General features: G+C 38.7%; 1 protein-coding gene across 2 annotated transcripts in view; it reads right to left on the bottom strand.

Annotated features, from left to right (window-relative positions):
• Positions 1 to 15,447: 15,447 nt before the first annotated feature.
• The window catches only part of apba1a (amyloid beta (A4) precursor protein-binding, family A, member 1a), a 101,680-nt gene continuing 93,602 nt past the window's right edge, over positions 15,448 to 23,525 (bottom strand). For both annotated transcript variants that reach the window (XM_056458523.1, XM_056458524.1), the window contains 5 exons: positions 22,564 to 22,743; positions 22,223 to 22,435; positions 21,982 to 22,101; positions 19,007 to 19,147; positions 15,448 to 16,111 (listed from right to left, as the gene is read on the bottom strand). In XM_056458523.1, the coding sequence (XP_056314498.1) occupies positions 16,040 to 16,111; positions 19,007 to 19,147; positions 21,982 to 22,101; positions 22,223 to 22,435; positions 22,564 to 22,743 (726 nt within the window). In that variant the 3' untranslated portion in view covers positions 15,448 to 16,039. The remainder of the gene's footprint in view (positions 16,112 to 19,006; positions 19,148 to 21,981; positions 22,102 to 22,222; positions 22,436 to 22,563; positions 22,744 to 23,525) is intronic.

Below are 23,525 nucleotides of genomic sequence, written 5' to 3'. Positions count from 1 at the left end.
GAACATCTCCTCTCCTGTGGGACCCCAGCGCTCCCCGGATGAGCCCACTCACTCCACGCTGCCCCGCCGCTGGCACGTCAGCGATCGTGCGGGTGGGACCATTTGCGGGGGCTCTGCCTGCCTGGTTAGCGCGGGCCAGCCCATCGCAATGGCTCATCCATACGACCAGACTCGGCTATGCGATTCAGTTCGCTAAACGGCCTCCCAGGTTCACGGGCGACCAGGGTCAGTCCTGCGTCCGCCCCTGTCTTGCGAGAGGAGATTGCTGTCCTCCTGGCGAAGGATGCAATCGAGCCGGCCCTCCAGCCGAGATGGAGCGCGGGTTTTACAGCCCGCACTTCATCGTGCCCCAAAAAAAAAAAAAAAAAAAAAAAAAAAAGCGGTGGGCTATGGCTAATCCTATATCTGCACATTTTGAACCTTCGGAATGCTTACGCAGATGCGCATCACGCGATGCGTTCGTCCTCAGGATTGGTTTGCAGCAATAGATCTGAAGGACGCGTATTTTCATATCTCCACACTTCCACGCCACCGGCAGTTTCTGCGGTTTGCGTTTGAAGGTCGAGCGTGGCAATACACGGTCCTCCCCTTCGGGCTCTCTCTGTCTCCGCGAGTTTTCACCAAGCTCGCGGGGGGTGCCCTCGCGCCCCTTCGGCTCGCCGGCATCCGCACGCTCAATTATTTCGATGACTGGCTGATTTTTAGCCCACTCTCGGGAGCAATTGATTATGCACAGAGACAAGGTGCTCCGGCACCTCCGCCCGTTGGGGTTTCAGGTCAACCGAGAAAAGAGCAAGCTCGCCCCCGTGCAGAGCATCTCCTTTCTCGGGTTGGAGCTGGACTCGATCACTATGGAGGCGCGCCTCTCACGAGAGCGCGCCGAGGTAATGCTGAACTGTCTGAGAGAGTTCGACAGGAAAAAAAGTGGTCCCCCTGAAATTATTTCAGAGGCTCCTGGGGCATATGGCATCCGTAGCCGCGGCCACGCCGCTCGGATTGCTCCATATGAGACCACTACAGCATTGGCTTCACGATCGGGTCCCCAGACGCGCATGGCACACGGGCCCACACCGAGTGACTGTCACTGCGCTGTGTCACCGCACCCGCACCCCCTGGAAAGGACCCCTCCTTCCTACGGGCCAGTGTGCCCCTAGGTCAGGCGTCCAGGCAGGCTGTCGTTTCGGCAGATGCCTCCAGTATGGGGTGGGGGGGCCGTGTGTAGCGGGCATGCTGCTGCGGACCTGTGGAGGGGAACCCAGCTGCATTGGCATATCAACTGCCTAGAGCTGTTGGCAGTGTTTCTCGCTCTGCGCCGCTTTTTACCGGTGCTGAGGGGGCAACACGTGCTGGTCAGGACGGACAGCATGGCCGCGGTAGCGTATTCCATCCGGATGGGGGGTATACGCTCCCGCTGCATGTCTCAGCTCGCTCGCCGTCTGCTCCTCTGGAGTCATACGCGGCTGAAGTCGCTGCTTGCTATTCACACCCCGGATGGGCTCAACCGTGCGGCCAACAGGCTCTCACGGCAGCTCCTTCCCCGGGAGAATGGCGACTCCACCCCGAGTCATGCGTAAGTATGCACTCCCCCCAGTGAGCCTACTCGCGCAGTTTCTGTGCAAGGTCAGGGAGGACGAGGGGCAGGTCTTGCTAGTTGCGCCCCTGGCCCAACCGGACCTGGATATCAGAACTCTCCCTCCTCGCGACGCCCCCCCTGGCGAGTCCCTTTGAGAGAGGACCTACTCTCTCAGGGACAGGGCACCATCTGGCACCCTCGCTTAGATCTGTGGAACCTCCACGTGGGGTCCATAAGACGCGACGAGGAAGACTTAGGTAACCTACCGGTGGCGGTGGTTAATACCATCACTCAGGCTAGTGCACCCTCTACGAGGCATGCCTACGCCCTGGAGTGGAGTCTATTCACTGAGTGGTGCGCTTCTCGCCGAGAAGACCCCGATCTTGCCAGATCAGTGTTGTGCTTTCTTTCCTTCAGGACAGGTGGAGCGAAGGCTGTCGCGCTCCACACTGAGGGTTTACGTGGCCACCATCTCCGCTCATCATGATGCGTGGATGGCGGCACCGTGGGGAGGCATAACCTCATCATCCAGTTCCTCAGAGGTGCGAGGCGGATGTTTTCCCCCGCCCCCCTCTCATACCCTCTTGAGATCTCGCGGTAGTGCTACGAGCCTACGTGGGGATCCCTTCGAACCACTCGACTCAGTATCCTTGAGATTTCTGTCCTTGAAGACAGCTCTGCTGGTCGTGTTGGCATCGGTTAAGAGGGTTAGGTACCTGGAGGCATTTTCGGTCAGTGACTCGTGCCTAGAATTCGGGCCGGCCTACTCTCACGTTGTCCTGAGACCCCGGCCCGGCTATGTGCCCAAGGTTCCTACCACGCCGTTTAACAATCAGGTAGTGAGCCTGCAAGCGCTGCCCGCGGAGGAGGCAGACCCAGCCCTTTCATTGTTGTGTCCTGTTCGCGCTTTGCGAATATATGTGGACCACACTCAGAGCCTTAGATCCTCTGACCAGCTCTTTGTCCATTACAGTGGTCGGCAGATGGGAAGTGCCGTATCTAAACAGAGGTTGGCCCACTGGGTAGTGGATGCCATCTCCCTCGCCTTTGGGCCAGGGTGAGCCGTGTCCCCCAGGGGTGAGAGCGCACTCCATTACGGAGCATCGCATCCTCCTGGGCGTTAGCACGCGGCGCCTCTCTGACAGACATTTGTAGAGCTACGGGTTGGGTGACACCCAATACATTTGCAAGGTTACAATCTGCGAGTGGAGCCGGTTTCCTCAAGGGTATTAGGCAACCCTTGGTGATTGAGGAAACGATTCGGTTGAGGTGTCGAAACACGCTTGCTGCGCCACTCTCCCTAACCCGGAGATACGTGCGCTTTTTCAGCTTTGTCAGTTTAGTTCCCCATTTCTTTGGCGAACCCTGCAGAGTTCCTCCGAGGCCCCCAGCACCTGACTCAGCGGAGGAGTCAGGTGTTGGCCCGTTACGTTGTCGGCATGCCCGCTGGTCAGCCCGCGTTCTGGGTATAGGTGCCTGCTATGTGTGATCCCCGCTGGCGATCCCATACGTTCACACAGCCACGGTATAGTCCCCCCTTTTTAGGGCAGGCTCGTGTCTTCCCTCCCCGCTAACCATCCTTATGCTAGGACCCCCCCATCTCTGGGCTGGTCCATAGATTGTCACCAGGTCTCCCCTCTGGGTAGCAGGTGAGCTCCGCAGCGTCCTCCCTATCGGGACTGAACGCTTTCCCAACGTACTGTCGTATCAAAACCTTTTTACAGGGTTATTGCGACTCCCCGAAAAATATAACCGTTTCTGAACAGGTAAGTGAGGGCCAGGGGACACGTTGGAAGACTGTGTCTCGGGGCGTTGTAGGTGCGCTTGCTCTACTGCGTGGCACACCCTTCGCCAGGGGCGCAGTAAGGTTCTTTCGTTGTGGCGTTTTCCATAGATTTCCCCATAGTGGAAGTTTCCACATAGCATTGGAGTTCCCCATCCGAAGGGGAACGCTACGGTTACTAAAGTAACCCTTCGTTCCCCGAGGGGGGGAACGGAAATGCTATGTTCCTTCGCCACAACGATTGTCCCTTAGCTGTTGAGCGTGAAAGTCTCTTCAGCTAGAAAAGGATGTCGAGCATGGCACTGGCTGCGTCTTTATAGCATGACTGATTGTCATTGACGCCAGCTGTGCACGCTGACGCTGCCAACTCATTGGCATTTCATTGGCCCGTTTTTATACTCTTTCAGATGATTGGATTCTGACGAAATCCCCATAGTGGAAGTTTCCACATAGCATTTCCGTTCCCCCCCTCGGGGAACGAAGGGTTACTTTAGTAACCGTAGCGTTTTCCCATGTAGTCTCACATCCAGGCACTGACCAGGCTCAGCCCTACTTAGCTTCAGTGAGTAACTGGTCTTGGGCTGCAGAGTGATATGGCTGTGGAGGACACCACACCACATCAGGTTTCGACCACTGCACTGAAATGGACCAAAGAACAAAACAAAATGTTGACATGTATATTTAATCTCATTTATGGAAGGCTCTAGAACAAAGGCTATGCACTTTTTTTCCCTGAAACTTGGAACAAAGCTGAAGTCTGAAAGAGATAATGAATGTAACAGTATACTGTATTATTCTCTAGTGAACTGATAAACTGTAGTAAATACAGCAAACTATCTGCTCCGATGTGTTTCTTTAAAGAGGAAATGCTGAACAACAATTCATCTTAAGACCATACTGAGCGTGAGTGAGATTAAAGAGACATTCTAGATCAATATGCTCTCAATATTTTGTTTAATGTCATAAATACTGTTACAAACATCCCGCTGTGGTAAAGGAATGTGCCTAAATAGTTCAATCACAGAAAAGCTAGCAAATAAATCAACATTGCTATTGCTTTACAGAAAGTCTTTTTACTTTCAGACATTGACAAACACAGAAGTGTAATTACATTCAGAGCAAGTGCATCGTAAATACTAATCAAACCCACAGTTTGCTGCCTACTTCAGCATGAACCACATACTCTGCTGAGGCTTTGAATTGAACTAAGGTCTTGAAGTGGTAATCCACTGAATCCATCTGATACTCTGTGATACATATGTACATTGATATTTTAAACCTTGTGTCATTTCAATAGCGCTCACTAAAGCTTTGAACACAGCGTATCCTGTTCTGTACAGTGCAGAAGTCTGGAACACTGGAGGTACATTGAGGTGTAAGTTTGAGCTATTAAATAGTACAGCTTGAAAACGTAAGACTGGTTCGCCCAAAATGAAAATACAGAGAAACATGTTTTTCCAAACCTGCAACAAGTTGGTTCATCTTCTAAACACATATAGAATGAAATTTGATAGGTTATTTTCCTTTCACTCAAGTTCACACAAGACCCTTGACGATTAAAACTGTTAAAAATAAGTCAAATTAGATTAATTATAGGTTTAATAACAGCTAGTTTGAATGATATGAGGGTGAGTTAGTTGATATTTTGGAGTGAAATAACCAATGAGATGAACAGTATTATCTAATGGAGCTTTTTTCAGTTTGTGGAATCAGCCATGGTGTGAAGTTGCCAGTGATAACAATAAATAGTACACAGGTGTCAAAGGCTTTTGCACAGTTTACCTTCAAAATTGTTGACGATATATAGTTACGGGATATACTGTATGCCAACGGTCTCAAACTCAATTCCTGGAGGGCCACAGGTCTGCACAGTTTTGCTTCAACCCTATTCCCACAGCTGATCCAAATAATGAAAGTAATCCATCTGATTAAGGGCTGTTTCTCAATTCCAAGAATGAAGAGAACGGACCTGCCTTCTTGTGAAGACCGGTCTTGCCAGGTCACCTTGGATGAACGAACTTGGGAAACCGCGACAACACAGAACGCGTCCTGTGAGAAACGAGAAATGCTGCATTCTTCCTGATGGTCACATGACCCTCACGCCTTTTTAACGGAAAATTAATTAAACATTACAGCATTTATACAACAATTTTTTGTTTTTTCTTTTTTCCAATTTCTGTTTAACGGAGAGAAGATTTCTTGAACACATTTCCTAACATAATAGTTTTAATAACTCATTTCTAATAACTGATTTATTTTATCTTTGCCATGATGACAGTAAATAATATTTTACTAGATGTTTTTCAAGACACTTCTATACAGCTTAAAGTGACATTTAAAGGCTTAACTAGGTTAATTAGGTTAACTAAGCAGGTTAGGGTAATTAGGCAAGTTATTGCATAGCGATGGTTTGTTCTGTAGACGATCGAGAAAAAATATAGCTTAAAGGGGCTAATAATTTTGTCCCTAAAATTGTGTTGAAAAAAATTAAAACTGCTTTTATTCTAGCTGAAATAAAACAAATAAGACTTGACAAAACATTATCAGAGACACTATGAAAACTTCCTTGCTCTGTTAAACATCATTTGGGAGGGGCATCAAAGGGGGGCTAATAATTCTGACTTCAACTGTATATATAAACATATGTATATATATATGCAGAAAAACCTTACAAATATAACTTGCACAATACAAATAAATAAGATTTTAATAGGAATTTCAGCTTTTACAGAAATATTTATAGGAAAATAAACACCCTCAATGTGTTTATGCCTTTATTAGGATTTTCATGGTTATGTTCACTTTCGCCGTCTCATTTAGGGAAACTCCTGAGATAAATAAGTTATATCTCTGAACTTTAATAATAAATCTACTGTATATAAAACGCTGCGCTTCCCACCTTCTTTATTCAGTCGCAATGACTTCTGAGACTTCTAGAGCGAGTGCTCTAGTCTGCATCGGTGCATCCTTGATAACAAGAACACATCTGGGAACTTTCACGCATCTTCCATTCTTGCGGTCTTGAGTTTTGGATTTGAACTGTAGCGGTTGATGATGGCTTTACACGAGATCACAAGGAAGCAAGATCGCCGAAGAACACATATTGAGAAACAGCCAAAGTGTCCAAGACTACTAGACAGTAATAGTCTTGAACATCTAGATTATTTGGATCAGCTGTGTTTGAATTAGGGTTGGAGCAAAACTGAGCAGAGCTGCGGCCCTCCAGGAATTGAGTTTGAGACCTATGCTATATATATATATATATATATATATATATATATATATATATATATATATATATATATATATATATATATATATATATATATATATATATATATATATATATATATATATATGAAAGTGTCTCTTGCTTGTTTTATTTCATAATGAAGTCACTTGTAATTACGCACCATCACACTCACAAGAATAAATAGCAGAGCATTCAAAAAATATTATGCTTGACAAAGTGCAAAAAAAAAAAAGCATGACACCCTCCCTGTGTGGCCATAATGCCATTAAATACAGTAATGAATAGTAGTAATATAGACTCAAAACTGCAGCAATGTCAATGTATTGTGATGTAGGCCAAATCTACAGTGCTGTATCAGATATTTGATGAAAAATATGCAAGCATAAAACATTAGTGTGTTTTCTGGAAATAAAGAAATTCCAGCTAACGTTCTGTTTGTTTGATTGATCGATGGCTGTCAAACTTTAGACAGTCTCAAATATGTAATACTAGAAATATGCTAGGACACAGATGTCAAATCCAGTTCCTGGAGGGACGCAGCTCTGCACTGTTCAGTTCCAACCCTGCTTCAACACACTAAAGCTGCGGTCACACTGGACTTTTCTCCCCATAGACTTCCATTCATACGCAAGCGAATGCGTCAGAGCAGAATCGCACGATCGCACAAAGTTTTGCAGTTCGCTGCGTTGGAAAGTTCAAGCATGGTGAACTCTGACCTGTGAAATCGCATCACATGACTGCGTGAGACCAATCGAATATCAAAACATGACCTCTCTGGACAGAATTTAAAACATGGACCAATCGCTCGCTTTTTTAAACGTCTAATCATCTTGTATAATCCCTCCCCTTTGCCGTACGACATAATTTCACAAGCTCAAGCATAGTGTGATCGCAGCTTTACCTGTAGGTTTTAAACAAGCCTGAAGGACTCATTTAGTTTGATCAGTTTTGTTTAATTAGGGTTAAAGCTAATCTCTGCAGAGCTGTGGCTCTCCAGGAACTGTATTTGACACCTGTGTGCTAGGGCTAGCTGAGATTCTTGAACAAATAAAGTGGTAATGCTTGTCTGAGCAGGCAAGTTGATGAAAGATTGCCTTTGAGACAGAATAAAACAAATATGAAACATAATTGTGGCTTTTAACTCACAGTTCTAACTTTCCATACATTTTTTCAGAGAACTACTCATTTTTAGCTCACATTTCAGTCTGTTTTCCCCCAGAACAACAGATTTGTTTTTCACAGTTCTAATTTGTCAAATTCAGATTTACTCTGAATTGTGAGACAGCTTATGAACTAATGAATCGCGACTCTGAGCTGCTGTAATTATCATAATTTCAAGTTGATGAAGGTGTTCAATTTGGAGCCATTAACACAGACTCTGAATTGTTTTTTTTTTTTTTTTGTTTTTTAAATATCAACACCTAAATAAATCTGTGGCACTCATGTGGTAAAGTGGTCACGTTACAAGTGCTAGTTCTCTGAAAATGTACAAATGTTCTTTTACGAGTTGGGATTGTGTAATTACGTCCTGTGAAAATTGTAAAACCTTTACTTCTAACAATTCTGATTTAAATAAATAAACAATGAAGCATTCGAGTTTCCATAGAAAACCGTAATTTTCAGCACTGAAACCCAGAGTTGTTCTAGTAAATCCAGCTTAAAGGTACCAGGGCAAATACATTAGTATATTTGGTTCTGTTCAGACATTCTGTTGCTAAGTGAAAAACAAAAAACCTGAATAAACACTGTAACACTTTACAACATGGTTATATTAGTTTATGTTTGTTAACATCAACAAACAACAGAAATTATATTTATTACTCTATTTATTCATATTGTTAGTTGATGACAATACAGTTGTTCTTTGTTAGTCAGGGTTCATTAACTAGTTAACAAACAAGAATTTGAATGTTACAGTAAAAATGCATTAGTAGATGTTGAACTATGATCAGTATTGTCCATAATTGGCTCCTGTTAGCAATTACATTTAACCAATGTAACCTTATTGTAAAGTGTTACCATAAACAGTGAAAAACACACTGAAGAAACACAGTTGAAAGAAAAACTATAACAGCTTCATCTGAAATTTCAAATGGAATACATCAAATCCATCCTGAAAATGTGAATACAAGATTTACATATAATTTTTAAAACAATGTATTAAAATGAAGAAACGTTAGCGATATGAGCATCTTTAATTAGCCGATTCTGACAGAAACAGCGGGTAAGCTTTTCTGTGCATAAAAATAAAAAAATTAAAAATGCAGTCATTTACAACAAATAAAATAGATCAGTAAAAGTACAAAATAATGGCTCATTTTTAGGACGCTTTCTATTGACTCCCTGACTTTAAGGTATGTGTTCGTTTAATGAGATTCATTTGTTAAGTGTCTCATTCAAGTAATGCCAAATATTCTCCAATGATACCCCAAGATATATCCAAAACACAAAATATGGCATCATCATTCTGTAAGGCATTTCATTTACTGCTTCTATGCGCTCTACTTCGCATATAAACTAGATATTCCCACTGAATTACCCACCACAGACTAACAAAGTCACAGTCATTTGAAGGTCCTACTCCAAACAAACATGCAGAATTTTATGCTTGAATTTGAGTTAAACCTTTTGACTGCCCCTCTACCAAATGGTTGACCATGTTTTTACTGTTTTAAATAATGACTGTTAAAGTAATAAAAAAAATTACTGTTTTAAATAATGGCTTACACACACACAGCATTGTTGGTGTGTTAAATAAATCATGTTAAATGAGAATCAATATATTTTATGGCATTGTGTTAACTAGCCACATTAGGAGTTAGAAATGCAATCCAAACATTTTTTTTCTTGGTGGAGTAGTTATAAGTTTAAGAGAGACTAAATTAAATTGATGCAAGTGAAATAAATGTTCATGATTCAGTATCACCTACCTATAGATATGTATTCTATAAAAATTTTCAAAAGTAATGCTTAAATAAACTATCATTTTATCCATAATAAAAAAAGAACTTTGTGTTCCAGAAATTACTATAAAATAATAATTAAGTTGTCAAACTGACATTTGATAGTAAAATGTAATTTTTTTTTCATTGATGTACTTTTACTATGAGTCAAAATTGTGGAATAATTCATTTGAAAGAATATTTCTATGTTCAATATATATATTCAAAATATTATTAGATTTTTTTGTTATTTATTTATGTGTCACCTAAGCTGCATTTTAAGCTTCTTTACCCCAGTATTTGGTGTTACGCAATCTTTCAAAAATAAGTATAATTTGCTGATTTGATGCTCAGTTAGTATCACTTATGCTTTTTAATATTATTGACATTAAAACAAATTGTTTTCTGAATGTAGTGAAACATTTTTTTTTATCCAGCACTGTTGGATTTCAAGAAAAAAACTGCTTTAATTCACTTCAAGTATAAATATTTTTAACACTAGAAATGTCTTACCCTTTATTGATTTCATTTGTCATTGGAGAAAACTAAAATAGTATGATTGAAGAGCCCCTATTATGCATTAAAAAAGGTCATGTTTTGGTTTTGGGGTCTCCAACAACAGTCTGATGCATGCAAGGTCAAAAAACAATTTCACTGTCTTAAAATATGCATTTATTTTTACCTAATTTTCCCAGCGATTCCCATATGATTCATTTAGCAATTCACTTGTTCCTAAACCCCTCCTTAGCGCGATGCTAATCTGCGCTGATTGGTTCGATGACCCAGTTTGTTGGAATTGGTTGACTGCGTTCAGCGTGAGATAGAGAGAAATGTCCACCATAGCTTAACATTCAACATTGTTGAAGTAGTCAGAGTGCAGAGTCTATGTGTGAGCCTAATGCAGGAGTGCATTAAAGCAATGCAGTTAAACACCAGCATATTGCTCTATTTTTAACCATGACACACATTCAGTATTAATCCACACAGTGGCAAAAGCTGAACTATTTTGAAACTTGACCACTGTGTGTAGGAACAGCTGACGGTGGACATAGCAACGACAAACGGCAGTGGATCGCGAGCTCACAAACGTGTTTAAATCCGTAAACAGAGCATCACGCGTCACGCTTTCAACATGCTCTTAGACGCGATATGAGAAAATAAAGAGTTAACCAGATACAGTACAAGCCGTGTGGATCTGTTACAAGTAACAAAACATAATTATAATTTGCATGCTAGCGAAAACAAGAAGACAATCATTTTAATTGCACTTAAGTTACTTACACTTGTGAAATGGAGGAAGGAACTGATCCATGAACTGTGTACGATAAAGTTCCTATCAAGCTCTGACAAAGTCCCATACATCAATAGTCTTTTCTGATCCTTCCTTTAACAAACAACAGACGAATCCACTGTTGTAAGTGTATAGATTGCTGAAGCACTCATCAGAAAAATGACAGGAACACAGCACAAGGCTGGGGCTATAATGCTGAGGTATTTTTTCAAAAATAAACTTCAACCACTGACTCTTTATAGCTTCATCTTTCGGTAGGAAAAATAATCTTTCCTCACACTTCAGAGCACAGCCTCTATGTGACTTGATTCAACCGGGATCTGCTAATTTTCCAGAGTCTGCACGCACAACAAATGGGCGGAGCTTGAATTCCGTATCAACATCATGCCGACACAGCTAAAGACTCGTTACCGCAACGATTTGTTGAACCACTATGAGTCGACTCTTTTAAAGATGAATCAATAGTTTTAAACATGGTGCACTTTCAGATTTAAGTCTTAGCTGGATATTTCACTTCACTTTCACTTCACAACAGCTGTTACACACACTGCATGGAAGGTCATTCTCAAAAACCCATAATAGGGGCTCTTTAATAATACATTGCCTATATTTATTATGCTTTTCACAAAATTTAAAAAACTGTGGTGTTTTCAACATGAATACAGTTTTTAAATAGCAAATCAGCAATCATTAAAACAAGTGGCAACCCAGTTCAAAATTGTGAATTTTGCCATACTCTTCAAACTATCAGCTGCACCTTAAAATGAAAGTGAAATCTAACATTCGATAGCTAACAAGCTCCAAAAAAAAAAAAAAAATATATATATATATATATAATAATAGCAAAAGTATGGTAAGGCAAACTCCTTTTTAATTTTGCACACCAAATGACTTTCTGTCACACACAGCTTGATGTGTGTATAACTATTTTTCATTTTTTTTCCTTTTGGTTTGATCTGCTAACCGTTAAGTTGTGATGTATGGAACACCATTTCCGTATCCAAGCCTCTATACTCTCAGGACTTGCTGCATCCAGGAAACCAACCCTTTTTAATGTCTGTGTCAAATTTATCTGTTGAAGTGCTACAAACTGTTTGTGCATATTATAAGACCCATGCAGTGTCCAATAGGAAAGTCTCAAACACAAAGAGATATCCCTTATAAAAGTTAAGACTCGTCCATGCCGTGCTAAAAGCACCCCTGCCATTCGATGTAACTCGGTGGTATGATTGTCAAAACCCCACCCAAAGAAAGAGGGAATAACTGTGTTGGACTTTATGCGCAGAGAAATTCAATTCTGACTTGAATCAGTGCATGCTGGGTCAAAATTTGAGAAGATTGGCTCAGATAGCACAGTTTTTCCAGAGCGGAAATTTTCCATTTTACGATTAGCTCGATTTAATGTGTTTCGGGTTTATCTGACATCCTCAAATACTTTTTATGCCATCTTCATCGGGTAAATCCTGTTTATTAAAGGCACAATATGTACGATTTTTGCAGCAAATACACAAGAAACACAATTATAATATATGTTTGCAGACTTATGTATATACAGTACAGTATCGCAACTGTTTCAAAGAATGTTCAAATGCAAACAAATAAGCCTTTTTAGTAGTGACAATGTCATTGTGTCACCATGCCAACATCGAAACACCAAAAAATGTTTTAATAGGTCATGCATTTTATTAGACTGCACATAGCAGCATGATAACACAACCCTAAAATGTATTTACTATGAAAAAAACATCCCTGCTTCTCCACGGGCTCATGACCAGAAAAACTGGAAGCAGTATAATGTGGCATAATAAAAGCTTCCTTGCTTTTGTGTCTCTTATCAGCAACTGCATAAATGGTCTTGTTTCACTTTGATGGATTTCACCCTCACTCATGACAATAAGTTTTCAATCTTTAGTGCATCCATGAACAATCTTTCTGTAGGAATCCCGACAACTCATGATTCCATACCCAGTCAAACTACATGCCCTCAAACTACATGCCCTCTAGCAACAAAAATTGCCTGATGTGCTTTTAACATGTTACAAATATTTTCTTTTATTGTAATAACACTTTTGTTACTTACTATTATTTGTTTGTTTAGACTAGGTTGTGTTTATAGGTTTATTCTGGACCATTACATTACAGACTCTTTACTGTATTCAGCTGCATATTTCAATACAATTTTTTATTGATCAACTCAAATATCAGTCTAAACTACTTTTAATATAAATTGGGTGGTCATCATTGATAACTCCATGTGATATGGCATGACTGCAGCAAACTACAAGCCCTTCATGTCGCTTGTTTAGCGCCATGATTCAAGTCGAACATCTCCCATATGTTTTAAGCCTAATTAAAGACTTAATTTGTATCTTTAAAAATTTTGTACGTTTATATCTTTGCGTCAAGTGCATACACATAGTCACAGACCCTTTGCCATACCACCTCTCAAAAAATGTAGCTACATATTGCAATTACACGGAGTGCTAGATCTGAGATTGGTAGACTTGGTAGTTGATGATTGTGGGCAGGGTCAAGAGCCATGGGAGCAGAGCAAGTCTCAAGTACCGCAAGGGAGCTCTGGATGGATGCTTATTTTGTGTTTATTTCTTTAATTAAAGTTGCTGAACGATTGTAAGTTTTTAAATAATGTTACAGAAGCATTGCATGCATTTCCCACGTAACTCAAAACCCTGGCGAAGAAACTCAACACAGCGGACCACAGAAACTCCAATGCCAACTAGCGTTTCGGAAATGTAGAACACAGCAACAGACAGAATGCAGAAGTATAATTGCTCATAATGGTGTCGGGAAGGGTGTTGGATGGTACAGGCCTTACAAAAAGATTTTGTGGGCGTCGCAAATAAAAGTGAAGAGCGGGTGCGCTCCTAATAGTATCTCTGGGGGCCCCAAAACGGCGTGGGAATCGTCTTAACTTTTCCTCACTAATCTCAATTATGTGCATAGGATATGCCACTCAACGATCACTCAACCTGGGCTTTATTCTGATTCAAGTGAATGCAGTATCCCACGCTGTACTATTCGAAAGCGTTTTTTTGTGTCCTGCCTGAATTGCTCTGCAGTAACATTTTTAAAATGACTAGTGGTGAAATGTATGCTCCACTTTGTTGAGTTTCTTAGCCAGTGTTATTTGTTTATGCAGGGAATGCATCCTACTGTAACACTAATGTTAGCACAAACAAGCACTTATTCAGAGAAGGACATTCAAAAAAATTTATCATAAGTTGGACACAAATCAGAGGTATCCATTTGGTGCTCTAACATGGGATTTGATACCGGTGTGGTGCTCAGAACAATAAACATAGTAAAAAAATAAAATAAATAAATAAATAAATAAAGAACACTGCATTCTAGAATGACAGGACAGATACAAGCAACAATAATGTATGGTATTCAAAAGCAATTCGTTTTTTTTTTTACTTAAACAATGTACACACATTGCTAGGGATGTAACTATTCACCAAAAGCCAGTTCCGATTTAAATATGTGACGACTCAAAGTGGTTGGAATGTGGAATGAATTGTTGAACAGCAGGGATCATTGTGTTTACAGCAGACTTGATTAGCAGCAAACAAGTCATAACAAATAGGTTAAAGCAAAAATGAGCATGGATATTGATAATGAGGAAGCTCCATCCTCCTTTAAATCAGAGCAGTGCTGGCCTATAAAAAAAACCAAATGTCTGGTCCATGTTGTCAGTTCGATGTACTACTTCATGTTCTATGTTTACTGTCATTGACTTGATTTATTCTACAGATGCGCACATCTCTACTTGCTGAATGCTCTCTTCCATCTATGACAGTGTTTCCCAACCCTGTTCCTGAAGGCACACCAACAGTCCACATTTTCAAACTCTCCCTAATCAAACACACCTGAATCATCTTATCATAACATCAGAAGAGACTCCAAAACCTGAAGTTAATGGGTCAGATAATGGAGACATCCAAAATATGTACTGTTGGTGTGCCTCCAGGAACAGGGTTGGGAAACACTGATCTATGAATCAATCACAGTAAACATGACAAGTATTGAAAAGTGCCAAGTTGACAACTTGGGAAAGAAATTTGATCATTTAGCAAATGTGTTCTCAGGTTTCTCTCTCTCTTCAGTTTTAATAAGCTTTTTAAAATTTTGTAAAAAGAAGGAAAAAAAAAAAAAAAAAAAAAAAAAAAAATATATATATATATATATATATATATATATATATATATATATATATATATATATATTGAGATTTATAGAAAACAGAGCAATGTTTACTTATTGCAAAAGTACAGAGTATTGCACCAGAAAATCTTACATTAATGTTTCTTTAAAAAAATCTAATCCAATTTATTAATAGAACAGACAACATCTTAGTTTGTTTAAAATAAAGCCACTCATTTTATTATTATTAATAATTATTATTATTAATAATAACAATAGTAATCATCATCATCATGATTTTATTATTTTCCTTTGTTTAAATTAAAGCTGCTTGTGTTATTTGTATTAATATTTAATTTGATGTCATTTAAAATGAAATGCAATCCATTTTTTGTTATTTGACAAAAACAAAACATATTTTTATTTTACAAAGAAATGTGAAGCATTTGAGAAATAACAAAAACTTGTTCATTTCTAAATCGTCTCATTCTGTTAGAAAAACTTTCCGTGTCACGAATCGTGCTGAATCGAAGTGAATGGTTACATCCCTACACATTGCATTACACCACTTTTTAGCAATGGCTCTTTTAAGAATGAATAAAAGATGAATCAGTGTCTGAACTCAGAAATTAGGCAAGGATATATACATTTTGATTATGATTTTCAATAGTATTACAGCATACTGTAAGTATATATTAGTACCATTGGTTCTTCACATCTGGCATCTGATAGAGCGTTTGAATTTAACAAATGGATAGGAATTTTGAAGGGCACCTTCTCCTGTGATGGGGCTCATTCAATATTTCTGACTCTATGTTTGCTTCTTTTCAAGTGCCCAGAGAGAAAGAGAAATGACACAGCACAGCATACTCACTCACAGCAACAGAAAACAACAGATGAAGACCAACTGAAGCCTCACGGAAAAGCATGTTGAGCTGAGCTTCAGTGGATTCAACCAGTTCACAGGCCTGACACTTTCACATCAAGATTAAGGTTATATCTGGTGACAACAGATTGAGATCATGTCGCAGTTTTAGATGTAAACAGGTTGCTCCTGGGCTGTTAGCAAGCGGTACATGGCAGCTGGCATAGTCTTCATGTGAATCTGCGAGGAGTGAGGAAAAGACTGAGAGTCAGGTTAACACAGGGATGGATAGTATTTATCACACTTTTTTTTAAAATCATTTTTATCAACCTTATCAAAAATAAATAAAAATGTGCTTCAAATTTTAAATCAAAATACTTTTTTTTGTACAACCCCAGATCAGAAAAAGTTAGCACTTGTATTTCATTGCAGACAATACAGTATAAAGACAAATAATTTCATGTTTTGTCTGGTCACTTTCATTTCATACATCATTTCCTGTCACTCAGACCTGCAACACATTCCAAAAAAAGTATGGACAAGAGCAGTTTAAAGCAAGCAATCAGGTAAATTGGTTAAATAATTATGTGATTTGAAAATGATGTCAAAAGGTGATTGTAATTATTGCTGCGTTCCACTTCGCATACTATTCGTCCTAAATAGTATTTAAAAATAGAATCAGTATGTCCCAAATCGTAGTATGTTGAAAAGAGTATGTCAAAGGTTCATGGATGGTTTACTATTTACTCTTTTATGGTTTACATCCATACTCTATCTCTAACTGATATTGCCCACAGTACATTGCACGTTGGACGTGAATTCATTTAGAACTACAAATGTGGGTGAAAAGTGTAAATAAACTACAAAAATGATGGACGCGCGAGACCAACCGTCAAGTAGAGAAGCTTTGGTAAATATGTTTGTATGACTGTTAATTAATATCTAGCCCACTGGAAAATATTGCAATCGCATTTTCTGTGTTATATTTCATCTACAACAACAATACTGAACTTATATAAAGACGTGTTTGGACATTAATGTCTGAATGCAGAATTATCCAAAGACCTGAGGAGATTTCTCTGCTTAAAAAACTCGTGAATGGGAGATTATCCTGCTGCTGCTTCTCCAGTAAAGTAAGAAATTAAATATGACAGAAATGTGGATGATGTGTGGATGAGTGACAGGGCTCAGCAACACAACGATCTGTTAATGAGGAAGTAGTATGTCCCAAAGCTTGCATACTCTTCTGTTACACACTCAAAAGTATATATTTTTCCTTCACAAAAAAGTACATACTTTTAGGGCATAGTATAAGTATGCGAATTGGGACACAGCATATGATTTGGTACAAAAGCACCAATCCCAAAAGCTCTAGTTCTTTAGGAGTAAAGATAGGCAGAGGATCGCCAGTTTGCCAACAAATATGTGAGAAAATTATTAAAATGTTTAAAAACAATGTCTCTCAAAGAAAGATAATTCTTAGAATTCATAGAAATAGAACACATTTGGATATTTCACCTTCAACAGTGCATAACATCATTAAAAGATTCAAGAAATCTGAAAAAAATTCAGTGGGTAAAGGACAAGGGCGCAAACCTAATCTGAACAACTGTGATCACTGATCCCTCAGGTGGCACTGCATCAAGAATCAATCATCTCTCTCTCTCTCTCTCTCTCTCTCTCTCTCTCTCTCTCTCTCTCTCTCTCTCTCTCTCTCTCTCTCTCTCTCTCTCTCTCTCTCTCTCTCTCTCTCTCTCTCTCTCTATATATATATATATATATATATATATATATATATATATATATATATATATATATATATCCCTACAAGGGCTCAGGACTACTTTGGCAAACCTTTGTCAAGTACCACAATACGTACTTACATTCACAAATGGCAATGAAAACTGTATTGTGTCAAAAGGAAGCCCTATGTTAACAGTGTCCAGAAGCGCAGTCAACTTCTCTGACCTCGGAGGCATCTGGGATAGACCATCACACTGAAAACATGTACTGTGGTCAAATGAATCAGTATCTCAGATATTTTTTGAGAGAAATTGACACCATGTGCTCTGGACCACAGAAGAAAAGGATCATCCATACTGTTACCAGCAACAAGGTCAAAAGTCAGGGTCTGTCATGGTATTGGGTTGTGTCAGTGCCCTTGGCAAAGGTAACTTGCACTTCAGTAATGGCATTAATGCTGAACAGAACATAAAGATTTTGGAGCACAATATGCTGCCTTCTTTTCCAGGGACAGTCATGCATATTTCAACAAGACAATGCAAAACCACATTCTGCACAAATTACAAAGTCCTGACTGCAGAGGAAGAGGATGCAGGTACTTGACTGGTCTGCCTTCAGTCCCGATCTTAAGACTTGTTTGCAGGAAGAAAGGGACAAAATTACACCTGAAACACTTCAGCACTTGCTGTCTGCAGTCCCAAAACATACTTTAGGTGTTGTGAAAAGGAATGGCAACATTACAAAGTGGTAAATGCTTTATTGTTCCAACTTTTTTGAAATGTGTTGCAAGAACCAAAATTTGAATATTTATTTATTTAAAAACACAAATAAATCATGAGGAACAAATTAAATAATGTGCTGTTGTATTTTCTGCAATACAATGGAAAAAAAATATTTGAGGAATAAGAGAAAAAAGCCAATATATTACATATAAATATACTGTAGTCACTTTATATTTTATTTCCTATGAGCTTTTTGTTGTTCTATGCATTTTTTGAAAAATAAAATGCATATCCTGTTATAAATTGCAGTTTGTGAGTTAAATTCTAACTTTTCCTCTTCCTAATATAACATATTCTTCATATTTTAATTCATTTTAATTAAAGTTTCACTCTCGGGTGCAAAAATGTGAACTTTGCATACAAAAATCACATTCATTTTTGTTATATATACAAATATACATATATTTGGTTAATACTTAAAAGAAATAGTCCAAAAACATTTCTGCTGTTCTGCGTAAAACAGAGCTAAAGAGGGTGTAGTTTTAGCCCATAGTTTGATGATCCTTATATAAATAAGATGGGCCATGGAGAAAACTGGAGAAATAGTAATGTGGATAATATTTTGTTAGGCAGTTGACAGCTTGGAACTGGTTGTGTTTTCCAGACTTACCTCACCAACTGCATTGGACAAAATGTGTACAATCTTCTCATGAGGGGTGGCCACAACACTTTGACTATTGATCTCAATGATCCGGTGGCCGACACGCACCCCGCCCCGTTCTGCTATCCCTCCTCTCATCAGACTGCAAATCTGTAGAGAAAAGAAGAAAAAAAAAAAACATTAAACTTCCATTTCAGAGCAGAATATAATATTTAATACAAGTTTTTAGGTGTTTTGTTCTTTTAGTCATTTGTATTCGTTTTTTTAATGTCTTTACTTCCAGTTTTCTACTAGTTGAAATAAAATATTTTAAAAGTATTTATTTAAATGTATAATATTTATTTTGTAAAAGTAATATATATATATATATATATATATATATATATATATATATATATATATATATATATCTGTATGGTCCATTTTTGGGTTACTATAATAATGTCACATCAGAAACATTTACATTTAATTCTCTATTAAAGAAACTAATGTAATCAGTCAAGAAATACAATTCTGAGCAATCTTATTTATTTGAAGGGTTATTTAAATGGCTGTAATTAAGATTCTATGTAAACAAAACTATTTTGCTTGTAATTAATTTTAAATTTTAAATTTTTATTATTGTCAAAATTATTAGTCCCCCCACACCCCTACCCCCTTGTGAATTTTTTTCTTTTTTATATATTTGCGTAGAGTTGCTGAAATTTGTCCTGTGCGCTTGCGGTTTTTAAAGAAACTTTTTTGGTGTGTCAATCTTCCTCACTGAGGAAGGCATTGTGCCGAAATGTTTGAGTCTTGAAGTCACCCGAAGAATGTAAAAAGAAAAACAGTACGAAGCAATTACTTGATGAGTGCGAATCATTACCTTTTTATATATATTTCCCAAATTATGTTTAACAGAGCAAGGAAATGTTCACAGTATGTCTGATAATATTCTTTCTTCTGGAGATTTTCTTATTTGTTTTATTTTGGCTAGAATAAAAGCAGTTTTTAACTCTTTAAACACCATTTTAAGGTCAAAATTATTAGCCCCTTTAAGCAATTTTTTTAGACTGTCTACAGAATAAACTATTGCTATAGAATAACTTGCCTAATTAACCTAACCTAACCTAATAATTCTGACTTCAACTTTACATTACAAATAAACTAAATTTTATTAGATAATCATTTTGAATGCTACAAGTGTTGCATTAAAACATGTGCTACTGTATACACGTTTATTCCCTTTGTGTGTATTGGAACAAAACAAAAAAATTAAAGAAAAAAAAGCTAATTTGACAATGTCACACAAAACTGCATAAATGGGTTAGACAAACTTATTGGCAACCTTAACTTAAAAATAACTGGAAAAAAATAACCAGAAATCAGTCACTTGCTAAAACCATCAATAAGCTTCTTACACCTCTGACCCGGAATTTTGGACCACTCTTTCTTAGCAAACTGATCCAGGTCTCTCATATTGGAAGGGCGCCTTTTCCCAACAACAATTTTAAGATCTCTCCATAGGTGTTCAATGGAATTTAGGTCTGGACTCATTGCTAAACCACTTCAGAACTCTCCAGACTTTTGTTGTCATCTATTTCTGTGTGCTTTTGAAGTATGTTTTGGGTCATGTCCTGCTGAAAGATCTCAGATGCAAACCCAGCTTTCTGACCCAGGGCCCTACTGTAAACTGCAACCCAAAATCCCTTTGGTAATCTTCAAATTTCATGATGTCTTCCACACAGTCAAGGCGCCCAGTGCCAGAGGAAGCAAAACAACACCAACACATCTTTAAATCTCCACAATATTTGTCTGTAGGTACTGTGTTCTTTTCTTTGTAGGCCTTTTTCGTTTTTTTTTTTTTTTTTTTGCTTTACCAAAAAGCTCTATCTTGGTCTCATCTGTCCACAAGTCTTGCTTGCTGACATAATCTCGGTGTCAGCAGTGGCATCCTACTGAGTCACCATAGAGTTTTATTTCATTTGAATGTCAATAGATAGTCCGCGCTAACACTGATGCTCCTTGAGCCTGCAGGACAGCTTGAATTTTTTTGGAACTTGTTTGGGGCTGCTTATCCACCATAAGAACTATCCTGTGTTACACCTTTCATCAGTTTTTCTCTTCCATCCACACCCAGGAAGATTAGCTACAGTGCCCTGGGTTGCAAACCTCTTGATAATGTTGCTCATTGTGAGCAAAGGCAAATCTAGATCTCTGGAGATGGACTTGTAACCTTGAGATTGTGTATATTTTCCCACAGTTTTGGTTCTCAAGTCCTCGGACAGTTCTTTTCTCCTCTTTCTGGTGTTTATGCTTAGTGTGGCACACACAGACACACAATGCAAAGACTAAGTGAACTTCTCTCCTTTTCATCAGCTTTCAGGTGTGATTTTTATATTGCCTACACCTGTTACTTGCCCCAGGTGAGTTAAAAGGTGCATCACATGCCTGAAACCATCTTGGTTATCCACAATTTTGAAAAGGTGTCAATAGTTTTGTCCAGCCCATGTTTGGAGTTTTGTGTGACATTGTCAATTTAGTTTTATTTCTTTCATTATTTCAAATTCGTTTCCCTTTTTTGTTTTGATCCAATACACATAAAGAGAATAAACATGTGTATAGAAAAACATGTGTTAATGCAATACTTTTCTGTGAGAAATACTTGATTTTCTAGAAAAATTTCAGGGGTGCCAACAAATTGAATAGCAGCACTGCTATGATTGTTGCACAGGCAAATCACAACTGTAGTAAATCACAGCAGTGCTGATATATAGTCATACTCTATATATATATATATATATATATATATATATATATATATATATATATATATATATATATATACATATATATATATATATATATATATATATATATATATATATATATATATATATATATATATACTTACACAAACATACACTTGAGTGTTGATTTATCTAAAAACATTTGCTATTATACATATAATACTCATATTAGAATATATTTGAATTGATACCCACAATGCCATTCTGTACACTAAACCCCAGCTGGTATCTCAGATCTGGTCTTCTAATGAGGACAGTGGTCACAGGTGGGCATCTCACAATGTTGAGCTTTATTCTAGATTGGTTCTTCAATCCCTTGAACATTAGAGCAATATAATTATGGCATAATCAAAATGTGAAAGAACTGGTTACAAATAAATTTTTTGTAAAACTATATAATTTTTGGAATGTTGACTTGATACTAGCTCAGCTGTACCTTGATAATACTCTGGCAGGTGGAGAGGGGCAATCCCACCAGGCTGGTGCCATTGATGGACATGATCTGGTCTCCGATGTTCAGTCTGCCAGACTTCTCTGCTGGGCCGCCGTGCATCATGTTTGCTATAATAACAGTGGGCAGGATAGAGCCCCAACCCGATTCTACAATCACCAACCCAAGAATCTCTCCCTTCTGCTTCTCTATGTAAACCTGTAGTGAACATATATACACACACACTTATCACACACTCTAATCAACGCTAAAAAACTACGAAAAACTGGCATCATCAAGCCAAATATTACAGTAATCTTCAGTTTTCATGGGGCATGCCCACATACATCTTTGCAGTTCTCAGACTTGGAAAAGTGAATAAGGTCATCGTTGTACATATCCTGTGTGTTAAGGAGGTCACTGTACTCTTTCTGGCTCAGATCCTCTGGGTTGATGCCATTGGCACGCAGGAACTCTTGGTAAGCAACGCTGAAAGCCTGGCCGATGGACTGAGCTATGAGCTGAGCCTGAGAAAAAAGAGGAATAAAACACTGTCTGAATACTGTCTGATTTATCTTGCCATTTTAGAAGACATTACAACATTAGAAAACAGCTACATGCATGGGTCAATAGGTAACAAGTGTGGCATCCCACAGGACAGATGCATATATGCCTTTTGGCTTCATGCCTACACATATACAGCCCCTTTAAAGTCAAAAAGCCTCCGCAGCTGAATAGAAGAAAGATCTATTCTCATGGAGGAAAGTGAACTGAAGCGAATATTGTCAAGTATGTACCCACATTTGAAATTGGTCTTCTGCTTTTGACCCACCCAAGTGTGCACACATATTATGAGGTAGGAGTGTAAACACATACATACAAGTACACCCTGTGAGCATACAACAGGAGAAGTGGGCAGCTATTATAGAGGAGCAATTAGTGGTTAGGTGCTCAAGGGCAACTCAGCTGGGTATTGAAAATGCGGGAGGCCATATACAAAGTCCAGGTCATATACCTTTAATTTCTGCCGGGACTGGGAAATGAACATCCAAACTTTAGATTTCAACTCCCTAACCCTTAGACAACTACATTTACATTTACATTTAGTCATTTAGCAGACACTTTTATCCAAAGCGACTTACAAATGAGGACAAGGAAGCCATTTACACAACTATAAGAGCAACAGTGAATAAGTGCTATAGGCAAGTTTCAGGTGTGTAAAGTGTAAGAAGCAAAGCATTAGTAATGTAAGTTTTTTTTTGAGAGAGTACAGTTAGTGGTATAGACAGAGAGGCAGCTGCAGATTAGG

This window comes from Danio aesculapii, chromosome 5 (assembly GCF_903798145.1).
Source record: "Danio aesculapii chromosome 5, fDanAes4.1, whole genome shotgun sequence".
Lineage (NCBI taxonomy): Eukaryota > Metazoa > Chordata > Actinopteri > Cypriniformes > Danionidae > Danio > Danio aesculapii.
Note: the sequence above shows the minus strand (reverse complement) of the source record. Positions and strands in the feature narration are given on the sequence as shown.